This window comes from Hyperoodon ampullatus, assembly GCF_949752795.1.
Source record: "Hyperoodon ampullatus genome assembly, chromosome: 11".
NCBI lineage: Eukaryota > Metazoa > Chordata > Mammalia > Artiodactyla > Ziphiidae > Hyperoodon > Hyperoodon ampullatus.
Window position 1 is genome coordinate 37542598 of NC_136924.1, and position 21074 is coordinate 37563671.

The following is a 21074-nucleotide window of genomic DNA, read 5'->3' on the forward strand; positions in this document are numbered from 1 at the left end:
TTGATGATGAAGATAAAGCAGTGAATAAACTCACTTCATGGAACTTACTTTCTTTTTTTTATATATATATATAAATTTATTTATTTTTGGCTGCGTTGGGTCTTTGTTGCTGTGTGTGGGCTTTCTCTAGTTGCGGCAAGCGGGGGCTACTCTTCGTTGCGGTGCGCGGGCTTCTCATTGCAGTGGCTTCTTTTGTTGCGGAGCACGGACTCTAGGCACATGGGCTTCAGTAGTTGCGGCATGCAAGCTTCAGTAGTTGAGGCTCGTGGGCTCTAGAGCGCAGGCTCAGTAGTTGTGGCGCACGGGCTTAGTTGCTCCGCGGCATGTGGGATTTTCCCGGATCAGGGCTCGAACCCGTGTCCCCTGCATTGGCAGGCGGATTCTTAACCACTGCTCCACCGGGGAAGCCCGGAACTTACTTTCTAGTGTACACATAAGATATAAATTCATAGTATTCCAGGTAAGTGCTGTGAAGAAAAATAAAGGAAGGAAAGGCGCATCGGGAGAAGGCCTAGGTTGAGAGTGGGGCACTGTCGTATTTCTAATCTAAATCACAAATTTCTGCATCAACATTGTTTTAGGGACTGGATATATAGCAGTAAATTAATCAGACAAAAATCCCTGTTCCTGTGGAGCTTATATTTTCATGGAAAGGGGCAATTCAAATATAAAAACTTAATTATTAAAGTATTTCCTTGTTTTAAATGAGTCCCACCTGTATTTTATATTTGAAAGTTGATGTAAATTGTTACTTTTGGAGCTCTTCTCTTAACATTGCTTTGGCATGTGGTATTAAAGAGTGTTTAACCTATAAAGTTTTAAAGTAAGAGCAATGATTGATCTGTTGTATCTTTGTCTTTCCTGTGTGTTCTTGGATAGGCAAGGAGTGAAGCAGGTAGGAAGAACCAGTTAAGAGGGTATTAAGTATAAGGCAGGGAGGAAGAATCCATGTTGAGAGAGAAAAAGACAGATCTTAATGCCATATCCTGATGGTTCTAAAGAGGAGGATCTTATTCCCAAATTTACAAGCTAGATGGGTGTGGTTTTAGGTGTACAATATCAATTTGAAAAATAGTACCTGTGGGGTGATGACGCCCCCCTAAACTAAGGCAGTGGTGTAAGAGTAATAGGACTGAGTCTAGAAAACATTTAGGATTGGTTGTCGGTTCTGTTCTGAGAGATCCCTAGTCTTCCTTGTTTATCATTGTACATGCTGCCCTGCCCCCGCCATGGTTAACATAGTGCCTGGCGAGTGACTTGGATATAGATGTACTTATCAAATCTGATAGGCTGGAGGACATGTCAGGATGTAGTTTAATTTGTTATTATTTGGTGAATCACGGAGTCACATTTTCACATTTAGTATCAGTGTGCACTACTGTTGATGCCTGCAAGTCTTATTAAGGGGTTTTTGTCCCTATGTTAAATGTTCCTAAACTTTTAAATTTGTTGTATATTGGGCACTACTTTTTTATTTGTCAGCGTCTGGTACCATGGTGTGTCTTATGTGTTCCTGTGTTCCCTTTTAATGTATTGAACACTAAGAAACAACCTGTAGTGTCAGATTTATTTATTTATTTATTTATTTGCGGTACGCGGGCCTCGCATTGCTGTGGCCTCTCCCGTTGCGGAGCACAGGCTCCGGACGTGCAGGCTCAGCGGCCATGGCTCACGGGCCCAGCCGCTCCGCGGCATGTGGGATCTTCCCGGATCGGGGCACGAACGCGTGTCCCCTTCATCGGCAGGTGGACTCTCAACCACTGCGCCACTAGGGAAGCCCCAGATTTATTTTTAAAGAAAGATAAAATAGTTCCCTGCAGGTCCTTTGGTTTTAGTTGCTTAGAACTGTTTGTGGCTTCCTGGTCCTCTGCCTTTTCAGTTTAGGTGGAGATCTGTATCGCTGCTGTTCAGGTAGGTGGTAGTTAGTTGGACATCTGGATCACATTAGCTATAGAGAAGGGAACAAGATCAAATAACTAACTACAGTGTAGCAGAAATTAAGTACAGTATATTCCCTTCCTATTCTATTTCGTGGGGGAGTAGTGGGGGGTAAATAGAAAGGGTAGCAGTGGGGGAGGTTGGTTGTATTTCATTTTCTAACACTGGCAGCAGAACTCTGAGGGAGATAGGTAAACAAAAAGCCCGAGAGTCTTTGTTGGTCAGAGTGACCAGAAGTGTCAGGAATGAATTACTGCCAGCTGACCAGCAGTTAGTGCAATCTGTATATTTGAGATGGTAGTCTGCTACAGAGTGAACTTGGAGTTTCTAGGTAATGCATTGTGATTGAGGGAACAAGCAATGTTAGGAATTGGTTGAAACTCGGTTAGTGTGGGCAGTCAAGGCGATATCTATGTGAACAAACGTGTGAAGGACCAGATTCTACTAGGATGTGTTTGATGAAGGCATTACGCTTATTAACAGGAGACATCAAGGCATCTTACAAATCCCAGCATTTTATCTATATAAATTATGGACTCTTAAATGGCTTTCGTTTTATGTCTACCATGAATTTCCATGCTAATAAGAAATACAAGTAAAATATGACTCCTCCAGGTGTAGGCGAGCATACCATTGGAACTATATTAGTATAAATATTAGTACTTTAAAAGCCATATGTAGCCGCAGCACTCCCAGCCACATTGGAAACTACCAAAAGAAACCTGAACTTTGCATTTAAGCCTGTTTTTGTATTTGATTGTCTGGCCAGATTCATGTAGGAAATTCCGGTTATTGGAGACTGAATAAATTTTTTACTCTGGATGCTTCCCATTCATGCTGCCTCATTTTTTTATGCTTTCACCCACACTGTGCCACTTCCCTCAGTCTCATTCCCTATCGTCATCCCTGCCTCTTTGCGAATTTAATATTTTATTTCCTTTACAGGTTAGCATTCAGGAGTAAAAAATAGGAAAGGAGGGTGTGCCACTCACTGCCTAGTTATAGGGAAAGGGAAAAGCTTAAGCAAATGCTGGCGATTCAAGAAGCATGATGCTCTCAGGTTTGCAAGTTAATGGGTATAGGAGATAGGATACCATGGAGAAGTAGTCAGTTCTCATGAAGATCATGAAAGGTCTGGTATACCATGGTTTTCCCCCCTTATGAGTAGAAAAAAGTGAGGACAGAAGGCAAGAAAACCTGTTAGTCACAGTCTACAAAAGCTGTGATGAAGAGCTTTGTATTAAGACAGTGACAGTGGGCATGGATACATGGGAATGATGGGGATTGGATGGCTAGAGGCAGAATTTGAAGGACCCTTTGGTAGAATTGGATCTGTCTGAGAAGGATACAGAAATCTAGTATGACTCCTTTTAATTGGACAGTAGCTGTAGTGTCATTAGTTTTCATTCTGAGTGCTTGCTAGTAGGTGATGATTGACTTACAGTGGGGTCTTATGTGGAAGGATAGAATTGTAAGTTGCATCATTGTTATCAGTAAAACATTTGGTTTTTGAATAATTAACGTTCTGTTCTTTAAGTTAATCATTATACAGATGATGGTTCCACATGGACTTACATAAACACAGGAAAAAAGTTACTTTTTTTTTTTTTTTTTTCTTTTGGCCATACCGCACAGCATGTGGGATCTTAGTTCCACGACCAAGGATCGAACCTGTGCCCTCCTTGCATTGGGAAGGTGGAGTCCTAATCACTGGACTGCCAGGGAATTCCCGAAACTTACTTTTTAAAGTATATAAGGATTGCAGATACACTCAGATTACTTTAAGAGCCAAGGAGGCAATTTAATGAAGCAGCTAGTTGTAAGACAGCAAGAAATGGTGCAGACTTTGAAGTTTGCATGCTATATCTAAAGGATTCAGATTGAAAAAGTTTTAAAATCACTGTTCTACCGTGTCCCTAAGTAAAAAAGTACATATCCCCCTAAACTACCAATCTTCTACCTTTTATATAAAGAAAATGCTGGAATAAGCATTTTGATATATCAAGTTCTCTAATATATTTAAGGATTAGATGGTTTATTGAGTTGAATTGAATTTATTAAGTTATAGTTTGCACATTAAATGAAAGTTATTTAGTGCATTAAAAGTGGAGATGAAGCAATAAAAAAATAAAATAAAAAAAATAAAAGTGGAGATGAATGGCAGAGCCTGCTTATTAGATACAGCTAAATGAAGACGCTTATACATTTTTCTAAAACGTTTATCTCATATTTACAGCAAACAGCTCTAAATTTACTGTACCTCAGGCCCCTAGATTATAGTCTGTTTATGTATACAGAGAGTTTCTTTTAAAATTGTCTTTGTAAATTAGGAAGTGGAAAAGGAAAGGAAATAGTAATGTCCTATTAGTGTGGGGAATAAGATTTAATTTCTCTTCTGTTTCTTGTTCTTAGATGGGAATGATGAACAACCCTAATCCTTACGGTTCACCATACACTCAGAATTCTGGACAACAGATTGGAGCCAGTGGCCTTGGTCTACAGATTCCGACAAAGTCTGTACTACCAAATAGCTTATCTCCATTTGCAATGGACAAAAAGGCAGTTCCTGGTGGAGGAATGCCCAACATGGTGGGTAGTAATCTGTTTACAAATTTGTCTTCCATCTGACACTTTAACAGAAGAATTGTGTTAAACCTTTTATGTCTTCTATTATACTATACACACTAGGATGTAATGGATGGCCCCTGTGATCGAGGAAGCTTGTGCCTTCCTTCCATTTCACCTGGTGTTTTTTTACTTGCAGTATTGACCAGTAAGGATGCTGTCCAAATAGGAGCAAGTGGGGCTGCTACAATGAAAGTTTTGGGGTCCTGCCATATGCAGCTTCTCCTTGTGAGCAATTCTTTCTGTAGGATACAAAAGTGGAACCTTTTTCCTCTTGGGAAGGACTCTCTGAAAAGGATTCCAACTCTCAATCACCACATCTACTGATTTGTATCTGATACTATAACACAGAAGTAACTTCCCTTTCAAAGTTACAAATTGTTTTTTGTTTTGTTTTGTTTTTTGTTTTTTGGGGTTTTTTTTTGCGGTACGCGGGCCTCTCACTGTTGTGGCCTCTCCCGTTGCGGAGCACAGGCTCCGGATGCGCAGGCTCAGCGGCCATGGCTCACGGGCCCAGCCTCTCCGCGGCATGTGGGATCTTCCCGGACCGGGGTACGAACCCGTGTCCCCTGCATCGGCAGGCGGACTCTCAACCACTGCGCCACCAGGGAAGCCCACAATTTGTTTTTAACAGTGATTTTTGTTACGGTAAAATCTCTAAAGCTTCTAACATTGCTATTTTTCTAAAGTAAAACTATCTCTGTTTGTAAATGTGTCAAGTAGTCCGAGTCCATCTTTGGAAAAAAATTGTCCTATAAGAATTTTATTTCCTTTTCAGATGTTTTAGGTTTTTTGCTTTGTGTCCCATAGTCATTGAATGTCTATATTTCAGATACTCCGCTAAGTACTGGAGACAAAGATGAATAAAACATGGCATTTCTGCCTCCAGAAATGTTTACTTTTTTCTTAGGAAAAACCAAATTTCTTCCAGGGTTTACAGAAACTAATTTTTCACCCACCTGAAAGGCCCCTGCCAGCTCTCCCAAGAAGCTCTTCACTATTCTTCAAAACCTAACTTGAACACACTCTTCACAACAGATCCCTTCCTTTCCCCCCCTCGCACTGGAGTTTACCATGTTCTTCTCTTTCTGTTTTCAGAAGAGGTACTTCAGAGCAACCAAATTCAAATAATACATTTAAAAAATTTTTTATTGGAGTATAGTTGTTTTACAATTGTCCTCTTTCTTTTGCTCTCTGTATGTTATACATATTTTGATTATATTGCTTGCTAATGTAGCAATTTGTTTTCTTGTTAAATTGAGCTTCTTGTTGGTAGAAATCATCATTTATCGTAGAATCCCCTGTGTCAAAAAATTGGGTCTGGTACATGGTAGACTGTCCTTAAAGGTTTTCACCGAAAATCTCCAAGTCCGTATTTATTAAGGAGGTAGCAAACTGTGACACCTAACATCAAATGCATTTTTATTGTTTTATCCCTTAGGGCCAGCAGCAGACCCCGCAGGTCCAGCAGCCAGGCCTGGTGACTCCGGTGGCCCAAGGGATGGGTTCTGGAGCACACACAGCTGATCCAGAGAAGCGCAAGCTCATCCAGCAGCAGCTTGTTCTCCTTTTGCACGCTCACAAGTGCCAGCGGCGAGAGCAGGCCAATGGGGAAGTGAGGCAGTGCAACCTTCCCCACTGTCGTACAATGAAGAACGTCCTTAACCACATGACACACTGCCAGTCAGGCAAGTCCTGCCAAGGTGAGTGGGCTCAAAGGGTTTTTGTGCTCAGCAATTAATTTTTTTTTTTTTACAGTTAGAGCTGATCACATTTTCTCTCTTCTATTTTGAGACTCCTTACTGATAATGCCTTACTCTGTATTTAGTTATGATAAAATTCAGTATCATTTTGTGAATGAGTATCTAGAGATGTGGTAGGAGAGGAAGTTTTAGATTCTTCCCTTTTGGGGTGATACTTACTGACATTTATTTGCCCCAGCATAGCTTTAAATATTATTGAGGATTTGCTAACTATCATGTAGGCCAATACTAAAAGAATGTTACCCAACTTAATACAATTTGTATATTTATAGAGTCATTAGAAATCTGTGTGTTGTTTTTTTTTTAATTTTTATTGGAGTATAGTTGATTTACAATGTTGTGTTAGTTTCTGCTGTACAGCAAAGTGAATCAGTTAAACATACACATATATCCACTCGTTTTTAGATTCTTTTCCCATATAGGCCATTACAGAGTATTGAGTAGAGTTCCCTGTGCTATACACTAGGTCCTTATTAGTGATCTATTTTATATGTAGTCGTGTGTATATGTCGATCCCAATCTCCCAGTTTATCCCCCCCCCTCCCCCGTGGGAACCATAAGTTTGTTTTTTACACCTGTGGCTCTATTTCTGTTTTGTAAATAAGTTACTTTTGTACCATTTTTTTAAAAGAGAAATCTGTTTTTATAGTTTTTTTTTTTTAATTTATTTATTTTTGGCTGCATCGGGTCTTTGTTGCTGCACAGGGGCTTTCTCTAGTTGTGGTAGGTGGGGGCTACTCTTTGTTGTGGTGCGCGGGTTTCTCATTGCGGTGGCTTCTCTTGTTGTGGGGCATGGGCTCTAGGCGCGTGGGCTTCAGTAGTTGTGGCACACGGGCTTAGTTGCTCTGCAGCATGTGGGATCTTTCTGGACCAGGGATCGAACCCATGACCCCTGTATGGCAGGCAGATTGTTAACCACTGCACCACCAGGGAAGTCCCCAGGTTTTTATAATGTAAAGTAGATTGCACAGCTTTGTGGTGAAAAATAGGGGCTCTGGAAGCCAGACCACTTGAGTTTGAATCCCACTTTGGGTGCTCTGTGACTTTGTACACACCAGTTTTTGCCTGTTTTCTCAACCATAAAATGGGAGGATTAATAACTACCCTATAGAGGTGTTATGAAGATGCAATGAATTCATAGCATTTGTAGCACTCATTATGTGATTGGTAAGTTAGCTAACAGTAATGTAAAAATATAACCTGCATTTGAAAAAAGAATCATTTTTCTTCTTTTTAGTGGCACACTGTGCATCTTCTCGACAAATCATTTCACACTGGAAGAATTGTACAAGGCATGATTGTCCTGTGTGTCTACCGCTTAAAAATGCTGGAGATAAGAGAAATCAACAGTGTAAGTGACTAAATCTTTTGAAGCTTTTATATCAAAAGTATTCTTAGACTCACCAGCGCAGCTTGATGAGATGTCGAGTACCTCTTGATTGTGTGAAGTTCTGGGAATGCCTAGTGCTGTCATACTAGATTATTTCCACTTACCACTAACTTCATATTAATAAGCTTAGAATGGAAGTACTTATTACCTAAAATAAGATCCAGAAAGATCATTGCTTTGACATTGGGCAAGTTACTCTTTTATACCTGTGATCTAAATATTTAGATAATTTGAAATTAATGTAAAAAGAAGAAAGTTTGAGATTATTTTTAGAAGCCTGGGGTGATGAGCTTTTCTTAGAGGAAAGACAAGTCAAAAGTAGAAAGTGCAGCCACCACACCTCCTTTAGAAACAAAACATTTAGCATTTAGGATTGAAAGATAAATTTGGAACTGTATATATAGCATGTTTTTAAAAAGTAATTTAATTCCATAAATTAATGAAGAAATCATAAATAGCCCAGTAGAGAATTGGGATTAGGAAATAGTTCACTAGAGGGAGGAAATACCAAAAAGTTCCCTATTAAATTAAGGAATGAAATAAAGTACCATTTCTCTCCTGTCACATTGATGGAAATGATGCTACCTGGTGTTGGCTTTTGTGTGGCTCTGAGGCATTTCATACACTCCGATGGGAATATTGATACAGCCTGTGGGGAGGCTTTTGGGTATTTTGGCTTTTCATGCCAGTGATCCCCTTTGACCCATCAGTTCTGCGTCTAGAAATTTTTTCAAGGAAATAATGGGAGACAAGATGTGTGTATTTCATAATCACATAACAATAATTTTGTGTTTAAAATTCACTCAGACATCGTAGTGTTTTCTTTCTCACCATCTTTAATGTTGTAATACTGTTTCTTTTGTTTTCTCTAGCAATTCTGACCGGAGCACCAGTTGGACTTGGAAATACTAGTTCTCTAGGGGTGGGTCAACAGTCTACTCCCAGCCTAAGCACTGTTAGTCAGATTGATCCCAGCTCTATAGAAAGGGCTTATGCAGCCCTTGGACTACCCTATCAAGTAAATCAGATGCCAACGCAGCCCCAGGTGCAAGCAAAGAACCAGCAGAACCAGCAATCTGGACAGTCTCCCCAGGGGATGCGGCCCATGAGCAACATGAGTAAGTCTGTGTCCTCGTGACAGATGTGATACCGGTTGTGTGTGTAAATACCATGTAATATGCAAGGTTAACTTCTTAGTTTATTTTAGTCTCTGTGTGTGTGTCTGTCTCTTTAATTGTCTTTCTCTCCCTGTCTCCCTCTCTTACTTTTTTTGTTACATGATTAATTTTTTGAAGTAACTTTTAAAAGATTATAGTGTAGAAATCCCCTTGTAATCCACATACCAGAGGCAACTGCTATTGGTTTATATCCTTCTTAATCCTGTTATGCATATATTAGTTTATATTTCTAGAAGTGGGATCCCATGTGTTATAACAGACTATTTCTTTACACAATGTGGACGTCTTTCCGTTTCCATGTCTAATGTATCCTTTTTAATACTTATATAGTATTTCGTTGCATAGAACAATGTGTTACAGGTGGACATTTAAGTTTCCAAATTTTTTGATACTTTAAATGGCACAAAGAAACTGTTTTGGCTCGAAGTATTCTTTTGGTAGTATTCTTTTCATTTGAAATGTTTGGTTATTGTTAATATAGATTTCTACATATCTGGCAGCAGTAGTCGTTTGCCTTTGAAATAGTTTATCAAATACACTTGTTCTCCTAACCTCTTCCTATGATAAAACTGAGAGGGAAGGGGAAGTGTGAGCAGTGTTCTAATATCCTAATTTGGGGGTAGTTTTTATTCTGTAATTGTATGCTAAAATAAAGGAGATTTGCCTTATGACTATCCCTTTACTGTCAGGCAGTTGATCATCTAAGCAATTTTGTATAAATAGTTAAATACCCAGCACAGGTAAGCCCATAACTTTTAATTATTTGCCTCTTATTCTAAAATTGTTCTTGATGATGAAGTTCTTCTGTAATTAGACAGCTGTCTAGTTTGGAATAATCTACCATGCTTTTTCCTTTGAAACCCATTTTCATCCCTCTGTTAATAAGTGCAGTAGGCTTTAGTTTCTGCACACTGTTTGATTCTAAATGAGAAAATTGGGCACACTACTTTTGTAAGAATGTAAATCTTACTGATTTTTATTTTTAACTTAAGGAAATGTACACTATTTCATAACAAGCAGTGCTAACTTGTTAAACAGTTATTGAGAAAGGAGTTTTGAAAACTGGACTAGAAACTGGAATGAAGAGCATTCCTGCCTTTTCAGGCTTGTTTTCAAGCTCTTGTTTATTAAAAGAGAGATCTGAGGACTTCATTCCCCCCCTTTTCCATTGCTCACCCGCTCTCCCTCTCTCTCCCTCCCTCCCTCTCCCTCCCTCCCTCCCTCTCTCTCTCCCTTTCTCCCTCTCCCCCTCCCCCCCCTTTCTCTCTCCCCTCTGACTATGATTGCTTTTTTCCTCTCTCTTTCCAAGTTACGTAGAGTGCGTCTTCGTTGAGCTTTAGGATCTTGACCCAATGCAGTTGTCTACCCCTGACCTAGATTTTCATTTTTGTAATTGGTTGTTTCCCATTACTTTTTCAAGTTTCTGTGTATAATTACCAGTTTAATTCTTGTCATCTTCTCTTGTATCATCTGTGTATTTGTATGTACATTTATATGTACCCACAAAATTATTTGAAAGTTAACTATCTTCTTGGATTTCTTTTTCCCCCTTTCTCAGTGTCTTTATAAAAAAATTTTTAGGATTAAGATTAATCAGGTTTTTCCATTTATTTCTTGTTATTGAGTTAATGGTGCCTTTTTGGTAATAACCATCATTGTGAGCCAGTACTTTTAGAATACCTCAGATATTTCTTTGTTGTGTTAGAGCCCATCTTGAAAACTGGTGTAAAACAAACGTAAAATGTCATCATGGTTTCTTTTCTTCAGGCACAAGCCAGATAGTCAAAGGCCTTCTTTGAAGTAATTTTTCCTTTAATACCATAGTCCTGTAATGCAGGGACATTCTCAGAGTTATAAATTTTAGGTACCTGTGATTTACAAGGGCATTTGAATAAAAACAGCATTCACTTAGATGTGCTGTGTGCTGAAAAAAACATACTAAAGGGGGCATGATCCCTACTTTTGAAACATCTCTAGTTTGGATGGGCAGATAAGTGACTAAATAGACAAAATAGCAAGATCTCTACTATGTGTATCAGGTTATAGAGATTCTGTAACAGGGAGGGGAAGAGGGAATCCACTCGAGAACTCCAAATTAGAGCTTTTTACTGTAAGCCTTCCATGACCATATTTGACCACATTCTTAATCTTCTGGTTTCTATTGAATTCACTTATTCTGTAAAGATTTTGTTAGGGCTTAGAAAAAATACGTATTCTCCTAGGGCTTAGGATTCCCCCTAGGGCTTTAAATATATCACACACACACACACACACTCACTGAATATTAGGTGCCTTGAATTCTTTTTTTGTTCACTTTCTTTCTGACTTATTCTCTGTCAGGGCCAGTAGTGTCTTTCTTTCTACATTTTTGTATTCTCAAGTGAATGCTTACTCTTAGGGTTTTGAATGCGAACCTGTGTAAGGGTATCCTTCTCAAGTTATGATGGAGCCATTACTTGGAGTAATGGACCCGGATACTTCAGAGGGAATGTTTGGCTGTGTTTTCATGCGCCATCAGAAGGCAGTAAGATAAGCAAATTGATACATAGTATAATCACTTTTTCTTTTACCTTCATATTGTTGTGACCAGTAAAACAAATCTGTGTTAAGGGTACGTAATTTTTCTAAAAATGAGTATTCACACGTGGAGTGTTCATAGTGACAAGTAGACCACTACCAGCAACTACGTTTTAGAGCCTGCCTTGCTGATGTCAGAAGCAGAGTTCTGCCTAAGCATTTGGGAAGCATGATGGAAGAAGGCAACAGGATTTTTATTAGACATTGTCTGGAAATCTAGTCAATTATTTTTTTAGGGAAGTTTTTGTTTTCCTTTTTTTTTTAAATACTTGGAGGGTAAATTAATAAAATTGTATATCAAAAAAATTTTTAACCACACGAAAATCTGGTTTAGTGTAAATATTGTTTGTTTTTTTGTTTTTAAAGAAATAATATTCATTAAAATCATTAATCGAAAAAGTTAATATATGTACATAGAGCTATTCAAGCCAATTTGAAAGAGTAGTCAATTAAAAATGTTTAACCCAAATACTGTTCTTCATTTCCCTCCCTAGGGGTCATCATACATGTCCTTACATAGATTGTGCTTATGAAAGCACCTGCATATATTAATTCAGTTCCCTAAACATTTTTGGTTCTAGTTTTTTAGCTCCTTTTAACATCATTACTCTTATGTCTGTCCATACATATATGAGTATAACTGTAAGACAGAATATCAAGTGGAAATCCTAAGTCAATGAATATATGCATGAATTTTTTCATTTGTTTAGCAGTTACCAAATAGCTCTCCCAAGAGCGTGGGTCAGTTTACACATCTATGAATTTTTATTGAAAATGCTTCTTTTCCCAAACCTTTCTCAACACTTGGTATTCTCAGACTTTATAAAAAAGTTTTCACAGGAATTCCCTGGCTGTCCAGTGGTTAGGACTCCACGCTTCCACTGCAGGGGGCACAGTTTCGATCCCTGGTTGGGGAACTAAGATCCCATAAGCCACTAAGATCCCTCAAGCCGCACGGCCAAAAGAAAAAAAAAAGTTTTCACATTTTCGTACATGAAAAACATATTACTTTAAGTTTTACTTTAAATGCAGTTGAGCATATTTGCATACTTTTAAAGCTGTTGTATTTCTTTTTTATGTAAATTGCCTATTCCTTTCCTCTTGGATTCTTCATCTTTTTCTCACTGGGTTGTAAAGGTACTTTGTGTATTAGCCTTTATATATGTGTTGCTAATTATATCGTAAATGATTATTTATTATATACAGTGCTAGCATTTTTTCCCCCTGATTTGTCTTCTGTCTCTTGACTTTGTCTATGGTGATTATTTTACTTATTACTCAAATTTTTAAGTGTCCTTAAGACTTCTGTTTTGGGTCTTACTTTGAAAGGATAAAAATTTCTGTGATATTTTCTTCTAGTACTTTCATAGCTTTTCCTTTCTCTTCATCCATTTTTATTGTTTTTATTGTTGTTGTTGGTATTTAAAATACTCTGTCTTGCTTTTTGTTTTGACCTAGGTGCTAGTCCTATGGGAGTAAATGGAGGTGTAGGGGTTCAAACGTCGAATCTTCTTTCTGACTCGATGTTGCATTCAGCCATAAATTCTCAAAAGTAAGTTTTATCTTGGGTTGTGCCCTTTGTCGGATTTCAGATACTTGTTAGAATTCCTTGAGTTTTTTTAGTTTGCTTGATTTGAAGATATCCTTGATGAATGAAGACAAATAATATGTTTGAGTTTATTCTTTAGGCTCTCTATAACCTCTTTAGAAATTGTATCAATTATTTGGGGTAACTGACACCTTCCCAAATACAGTAGAAATTTCCAAATGCAGCTGCTTAAAAAACGAGTTTGCTCTATCCCAGTGTTAACAGTTAATCCATTGCCCAGTGGATTCCCTGGGATAAGCTGTGTCAAAGTGACAGCTTAGTCTTATAACACAAGACTTAGTCTTTTAAACACACGACATCATCTACCCCTCCACACAAAGAAATGTTGTGGGTTTAACTCTTTTCCCTCACACAAGTACAAATACATACACACCATTTCCCCCAGACTTCTTTATGTGTAAATAGACTTGTCATAGTGTATTGGTCCTATTGCAGTCATCACTGTCAGCTCTACTTAAATGAGATCCTTTCTCCTCCCCTTCTTCACTAAAACTATTTCACTCCTTTTAAAAGCCCAATGATGAGTGAAAATGCCAGTGTGGCCTCCCTGGGTCCTATGCCAACAGCAGCTCAACCATCCAGTACTGGAATTCGGAAACAATGGCATGAAGATATTACTCAGGATCTTCGAAATCATCTTGTTCACAAACTGTAAGATTGTCGGCTTGTCTTATTCATAAGGAGTTACCAGGTCAACATGCTACCAATCTGTCAGGCACTTAAACACAAGAGAAATATTACTGATTTTTCTATAGCCTGGCTGCTGCTGCTGCTGCTCCTTCTATGGCTTTCCTGCTTCCTATTCTCTGCTTCTCAACTTTTTCACCATCATTTGTTAGGAGTCTTTCAGCCTTTAATGGTGTGTGAATGATTCTGCCTAGTGACAATAATCAATATATATTAGTTAAAAATTATTCATTTAGGGCTTCCCTGGTGGCGCAGTGGTTGAGAGTCCGCCTGCCGATGCAGGGGACACGGGTTCGTGCCCTGGTCCAGGAGCATCCCACATGCCACGGAGTGGCTGGGCCCGTGAGCCATGGCCGCTGAGCCTGCGCATCCGGAGCCTGTGCTCTGCAACAGGAGAGGCCACAACAGTGAGAGGCCCGCGTACCGCAAAAAAAAAAAAAAAAAAAATTCATTTGATACTGTCTTTACAAAACTCATATTTTAAAAGAAAAACTAGATCTTAGATCATTAGAATGGTAGAGGCAACACTGTCTTCTGTTGTTATCCTTGGTAAATCTTTTATTATCTTGACAAATTGAATCTGTTTGGGTGGTCTTCTGGTCCTCCAAATGTGCACATTGCAGTAGTTTGTGAAATACCCCTGCACTGTTTGGTGTGAAGTTTATGTATGCCAGGCACACTGCCTCACAAGCACTGTCTTGTTGGATAGGAGAAAACGCTGAGATTTTAATACTGAATTAATAAGGAATAACCAAAACAAACTTATCTTGTGATCACAATAGATTATTTGGGAATGATCATCTGACTTGATGTTAAATGTTTATTATGTGCTTGCAAATTTTTTTACTAATTCGGGTTTTCCATTTATTTCTTCTCCACTTGGTTATTTCAGGTACAGTGCACAACTGAACATGAGATGTCCAGATGATAAAATTAGTAACTGACATCACATTTTGTCAACCTTCAGGAAAGTTAGTGCCAAGCGTTTTGCAGGGAATTGCTAGAGAGCAAAAGACATTGAATTTAGCAGAATTATTATGCATTTTTGTTCCCTTCACTTTAAGTTTTTGATCATTTAAGATTTTGTAGAGATTATTAGGTTTCATTTTACCAAGCTGAATAAAGAGAGTAGAAGGATATTAAGGCTGTTGTTACTTGGTACTTTGGCAAAGATCAGGTTTTCTCACTTCCTTTATGCAAATAGCCCAGTATAATTTTTTTGCTCTCCGTTAGAGTGACTGGGACCAGAGAGTATTTTTATGGAGTCATTTCTTAATTCTGATCAGGAAAACCCTTTCATTACCACAGAGAGACACTTCCATTTTGGTCAGTAATTTATATTTGAAGACATCTCATACCTCATTTTAAAATTTTACCTAAAGTGTTCGTTGTATAAAAATGAGAAAATACTAATCAGGAAGACATTTAAAATACTGTGTACTTATATGGTGAGGAAAAAAATGCTGACATGATATAATAGTGGAAGGATTTTCTATTCCTAGTGTTCAAGCCATATTTCCTACTCCGGATCCTGCTGCTTTAAAAGACAGACGGATGGAAAACCTGGTCGCATATGCCCGGAAAGTGGAAGGGGACATGTATGAATCTGCGAACAATCGAGTGAGCATCTGTTTTTTCTACTCAAGGCAAAAGTGGACCTCTTCTGGCTGTTTAGTTTATTCCTCTTAGTTGCACGTACACAGAATACTATACTTTAGAGGACACCCTTTAGCCATCCTGTCTTATTCTCACTGTGGAGTCACGATAACAAAGCAGTTTTCTTAAAGTGTACGTCAAGAATCTTACATTTTTCCTCTTAATAATACAGTGCACTCATGTGGCACTTTATCTGGGTTGTCCTTCTGTCAGCTAAAAAGTGGTTGAGCTGTTACCAGCTCTGTGCTATTTTCACTAGAATATGGTGAATCAGCTGCTTAGTATTTTCATCTCAAGTAGTATTTCTGTATCAGTTGAACTTTCCTCCCTAAATTGGCACTTTTTCAAAATGTAGCATATTCTTCCCACATGCTGTAAATTGTAAACCTACTTTGAGAAGTCATGCTTTACTATGTAGGTTCATTATGTAGCAGCTATTCATATGATCATTCCAAACATGAGCTCATATTTGGAATGTTGTAGGAAAGTAGATTAGATTTATTCTTCTCCGTTTTCATTTCTGCCTACCTTTTTAAATGAAGCTAATGTCTGTTCTTAGTTCATTTTTTGTTACCTGATGGTAGTCCCTCTTTTTTCCTCATCTCTGTTTTCAAAATTCAAAAAGGCGGAATACTACCACCTGCTAGCTGAGAAGATCTATAAGATCCAGAAAGAACTGGAAGAAAAACGAAGGACTAGACTACAAAAACAGAACATGCTGCCAAGTGCTGCAAGCATGGTGCCAGTTTCCATGAACCCAGGGCCTAACATGGGGCAGCCACAACCAGGAATGACTTCTAGTAAGTGCTTTTTATTATATTTATTTTGGGGAGAAACTGAAATAAAACGGTTCCTAACCAAATTCACTAATTTGCATTAGCTTGTGTAACTATTCTAGAGCTTTCAAATGACTTTTTTGCCTTTTCAAAGAAAATAATTCATTCTCTAGTAAAAACAGTAAGCTGAACAGTATATTGAAGATTTCTGGACATGACTTGACAATATGGCATCATTTTTAGTGCCAAAGATATTCTTCTGTCATAGTGACACCTAGGAAGTGATAATCCACAGGTTTTCACTGATTTGCGTATGGCAGGCAGCCAGCCAATAGATGTAGACTGAGCAGGTTCAAATGCCTTACTGGCTTTGATACATCCTAAACAATATCATGTTACTTATGTTGTCACACTTTCTTCTTGACCCAATATGTTCCAAATCTAAGAACTGTTTATTTTTTAGAAGCATCATTTGAAATTCATCTTGACAGTTTCAGCCTTCTTGACCTAATGAATTAACTGGATAGCCAAGATGTTCATGCATTCCATTATTCATTTATTGACTCATTACTAGGTTCCAAGCAGTGAAATATGATGTGGGTACACAACGTGAGGAAAAATACAGGCTATTTAAATGATGTGTGAAAGGCTATGATAGGGAAAACCTGTGTTTCTTGAGTCAGGGAAAGCTGGCTACTTATAGATAGTGCCAAATGAGCCAGCAGGTACCAACTCTTAGGCCATTAGTGGATTATAAGTGGACTGAGAAATTTCACCCCCCACAGACCTTGAAGTAGTCAAATGGAGAACTTTTAGCAGCTTCATTTGTTAACTGCAGTGTTGTGCTAGATATATTTTCTCACTGAGCCATGATATGAAAAGAATTGAGAACAGCATTTCTGGCAGAGGGAACAGCATATGCACAGGCCCCACTAGCAAGGGAAAATGCAGGTATTTTTTGAGTAGGTAGGAGAACAGTTGTTCAGAAACAAAGTCAAGACTAGAGTTGTGGACACTGCCTCAGTGCTAATGGTTTGAACTAGGGCAGTAACTAAGATACAGAGACAAGTAGACAAATTTGAGATAATTGGGTGTGGTAGAATTTACTTGAATTCTTCAGAAATTTGAGCCAAGTTAAAAGTTTATCAGATGTTAAACTGTAGTCTTAATGTTAAAATAAAAACAGGATGGTACTGGTGCAGTAGGGTAGGGACAAATATTAGTGGAACTGAGTAGCCCTAAGTATATGTTTATAGACTGAGATTCCTATCTTACCCCATACACAGGAATTAATTGTAGAAGAATCCAAATTTTTTAAACTTTAAACCAAAAAATCAAAAGTACTACAGAGAATATTGAAGAAAATATAAAATGAAATGAGAAAGGTCTCTAAAGTAAATACTACCTGGAACCTTTTTTAAAAAATAAATTTATTTAATTATTTTATTTTATTTATTGTTTCTGGCTGCATTGGGTCTTTGTTGCTGCTGCTTTGCTTTTCTCTAGTTGCAGCGAGTGGGGGCCACTCCTCATTACAGTGTGCAGGCTTCTCATTGTGGTGACTTCTCTTGTTGTGGAGCACAGGCTCTAGGCACATGGGCTTCAGTAGTTGCGGCACGCGGGCTCAGTAGTTGTGGCTCCAGGGCGCTAGAGCGCAGGCTCAGTAGTTGTGGCGCACGGGCTCAGTTGCTCCGCGGCATGTGGGATCTTCCTGGGCCAGGGCTCGAACCCGTGTCCCCTGCATTGGCAGGCAGATTCCCAACCACCGTGCCACCAGGGAAGCCCTACCTGGAAGCTTTAAAGAAAGAAGAAAAAAACGGAAGATACCATAAACATAATAAGTGAGGAAACCAAGGAAACTATTTTCATATTAAAGGTGCTAGTGTCCTTAATATACATTTAGAGTATATACATATGTATGTTTTCATCATTCTTAGTTATTTCTATTTTTGTATTTGTTTTAAGAGGTGCGTGATGAGATATAGTGCAATGTAATATGTGTATTATTTAAAGTCAGTGTTCACAGTGGGCTTGTATGCATAAAAACACATCATTGGGGTACACAGTCAAACTTGGTCACTGGACAGAATCTGTGGCTATTGTCTATAGAGGTATTCTTCATACCAATGAAATAACCAGGCTTGATCAAATAACAGCATATTAAGTGTTGTATTAGTCTTTTTAAATATGAGCATTAATATTACTGTCCTGTCAGTGCTGAAAGCACCCTGGTTCATAAAGAAATGTACTAAAACCATTTGGAGGCATTTTCTTGTATTCCGGAAATAACATTTTCTTCAGGTTCCTGTCTAGTTCATAGCTTTATTTTTTTGATATTCAGACTGAATTCTGTAAGTTACACTTTATTTTTTAAAGGGGAATGGCTGCCTGAAAGATGCATTTCTAACCATTTCTGTATTCCATTCTAGATGGCCCTCTACCTGATCCATCTATGATCCGTGGCAGTGTGCCAAACCAGATGATGCCTCGGATAACTCCACAACCTGGTAAGTTATGAAAGAAATCGGTGTACTTAACCATGGCTTTTTTTTTAACAGAGTTCCTAGTGTATCACAAGATTACACCTGCCACAGGCCAGCAGCAGGTACCATAATTACCTGCCTGAGAAATCAGAAAGCCTTTTATTAGAGTAGGAGCCCAGGGAGGAAGGAAGGGTGAAGAGCAGATTGGCTGACAGGTCAAGGGTCAAAAGACATTAAATGATCAAGCATCCATTAAAAAACAACTAGCCAAGATGAAATTTATTCCAGATTGTAAAATTTGGTTCAGAGACCATACATTAATTAACAGTGCCCTTCTGTGGCTGCTGTGAATGAAACAGAGATTCACAGTTGGAAGCAGGTGCCTTTATTTGTCCTGATACAGTGACATAGAATCATAAATAAGAACTCTTTTATTCTCCAATTACATGAAGGTGTTCAGATCTAATATTTTACACTAATTCACAGGTTTGAATCAATTTGGCCAGATGAGTATGCCCCAACCCCCTATTGGACCCCGGCAGACCTCTCCTCTTCAGCACCATGGACAGTTAGCTCAACCTGGAACTCTCAACCCGGTAAGTTTGACCTCTGGGTAATCTTTGGCCTTTACTTGACATTTTTAAAATCCTTTTTCTTTGAGAGAACAAATTCTCACACTTGCTTAAACAGCTAACTATACATAATTAATTCTTAACGTTGATTTTTTTCTACAATTCTGTTGTATTTTCCCTTAATATAGACATTAAATAATTAAAACTAAACCATATACCACAATTAGGCAGAGAATACTAAAGTTCTTAATTGTCACCTACCCCTTTTACCTGTGTGCATTGTTTTTAGAAATTTATCCTACAGAAATAATTCCTGAGATACTAAAAGGATATAATTTGAAGGGCTTCCCTGGTGGCGCAGTGAGTGGTTGAGGGTCCGCCTGCTGATGCAGGGGACACGGGTTCGTGCCCCAGTCTGGGAAGATCCCACATGCTGTGGAGCGACTGGGCCTGTGAGCCATGGCTGCTGAGCCTGCATGTCCGGAGCCTGTGCTCCGCAACGGGAGAGGCCACAACAGTGAGAGGCCCGCGTACTGCAAAAAAAAGAAAAAGGAAAAAAAAAAGGATATAATTTGAAGAAAATTCATATTAAGGATGCTACGTTATGTACTGTGTTATAGGAAAAGGCCATAGCCTGAATGTGCTATAAGGGATCCATTATGTTTAAATTATGGTACATCTGTAAATGGCAATGCTTCATAAGCAATAATTTCAGAACTTATATGATGGCGTGAAAGGTGTTTACAGCTTTAAGTGGGAAAAACAGGTGTCTAAAGTATATTTATTATAGGATCCTATATCGTTAAGGACTTTCTTGATTATAATTTATATAAAATAAACACTAAAAGAAAGATTTCCTTCCAAATACTGTTCATACATAGTCACAGAACTAGAAAGCTTATAAGAGCATCCAGTCGCTGCTGCCTGGAGTCTCAGTGTTGAGTAGTCGGCATACTTTGACACAGTCATCTCTCTTCCGTAATGCCTCTCTTCCCCAAACACAGAACCTACCCAGGCAGGAAACTATCAAGAGTGATGGAGGGGCAGTTGCCTGATTTTAGAGAGTGGAGAAGATGGCCTCTGAGCACCTCACTGCTCCTTATGCAAATTCTAGACCTGTCATCCAGCTTTCCATATTGGCCCCAACCCTTACCCTGCTTCTCAGTTAGTTAGTGCTATCAGTTGTTAAGCCTTTTTGGAGTTGTCTAGCACCAGTCTGCTGTGTTTAATGAGGGGTCTTATTCATCATTTTAACCTATGAAACAAATACCTTTCTTAGACTATGAAGTTCTTGGCCTTTCGTACCCATAATTACTCATTATGGAGTCTTATAGTTTGTGCTTTAACAATACCACCTACGTAAGCAAAGACCTCATGAAATTGTGATTCGCTCTCCTCACTTATAAAACAAATGGAGTGTATAGGCAGTTACCTCTGTGCCTCGTTCTAGATGCATTTGTGTAATTTCTTTATGGTGGGCTTAGGTAAACTGTGAGGCTGTTCTCCATTATCTTGGCATGAGCGTCAGTCAGCTGTTGTAGCACCACTTTCTTCCTTTCCTACCCCACCCTCCCCATAGCAGGGCCAGAGCAATTGGTAATTCCAACTATAGTAGAATAACTGAAAAAAAGCAATTTGGTGCTCTGTGTGTTTTTGTTTTTGTTTTTGTATGTGTGTACAGCCTATGGGCTATGGGCCTCGCATGCAGCAGCCTTCCAGCCAGAGCCAGTTCCTTCCTCAGACTCAGTTCTCAACACAGGGAATGAATGTAACAAATATGCCTTTGGCTCCGTCTGGCAGTCAAGCACCAGTGTCTCAAG

General features: G+C 38.7%; 1 protein-coding gene across 2 annotated transcripts in view; it reads left to right on the forward strand.

Moving 5' to 3' along the window:
• Nucleotides 1–21074, forward strand: part of EP300 (EP300 lysine acetyltransferase) — a gene marked incomplete at its 5' end in the record, with an annotated part of 74083 nt that overhangs the window by 23743 nt on the left and 29266 nt on the right. The window contains 11 exons of one of the 2 annotated variants that reach the window (XM_079714317.1): nucleotides 4351–4527; nucleotides 6005–6266; nucleotides 7564–7677; nucleotides 8589–8834; nucleotides 12930–13023; nucleotides 13594–13731; nucleotides 15270–15387; nucleotides 16049–16223; nucleotides 18629–18706; nucleotides 19169–19278; nucleotides 20936–21073. In XM_079714317.1, coding sequence (XP_079570443.1) covers nucleotides 4351–4527; nucleotides 6005–6266; nucleotides 7564–7677; nucleotides 8589–8834; nucleotides 12930–13023; nucleotides 13594–13731; nucleotides 15270–15387; nucleotides 16049–16223; nucleotides 18629–18706; nucleotides 19169–19278; nucleotides 20936–21073 — 1650 coding nt within the window. The remainder of the gene's footprint in view (nucleotides 1–4350; nucleotides 4528–6004; nucleotides 6267–7563; nucleotides 7678–8588; nucleotides 8835–12929; nucleotides 13024–13593; nucleotides 13732–15269; nucleotides 15388–16048; nucleotides 16224–18628; nucleotides 18707–19168; nucleotides 19279–20935; nucleotide 21074) is intronic. The other variant, XM_079714316.1, reaches the window with a different exon arrangement.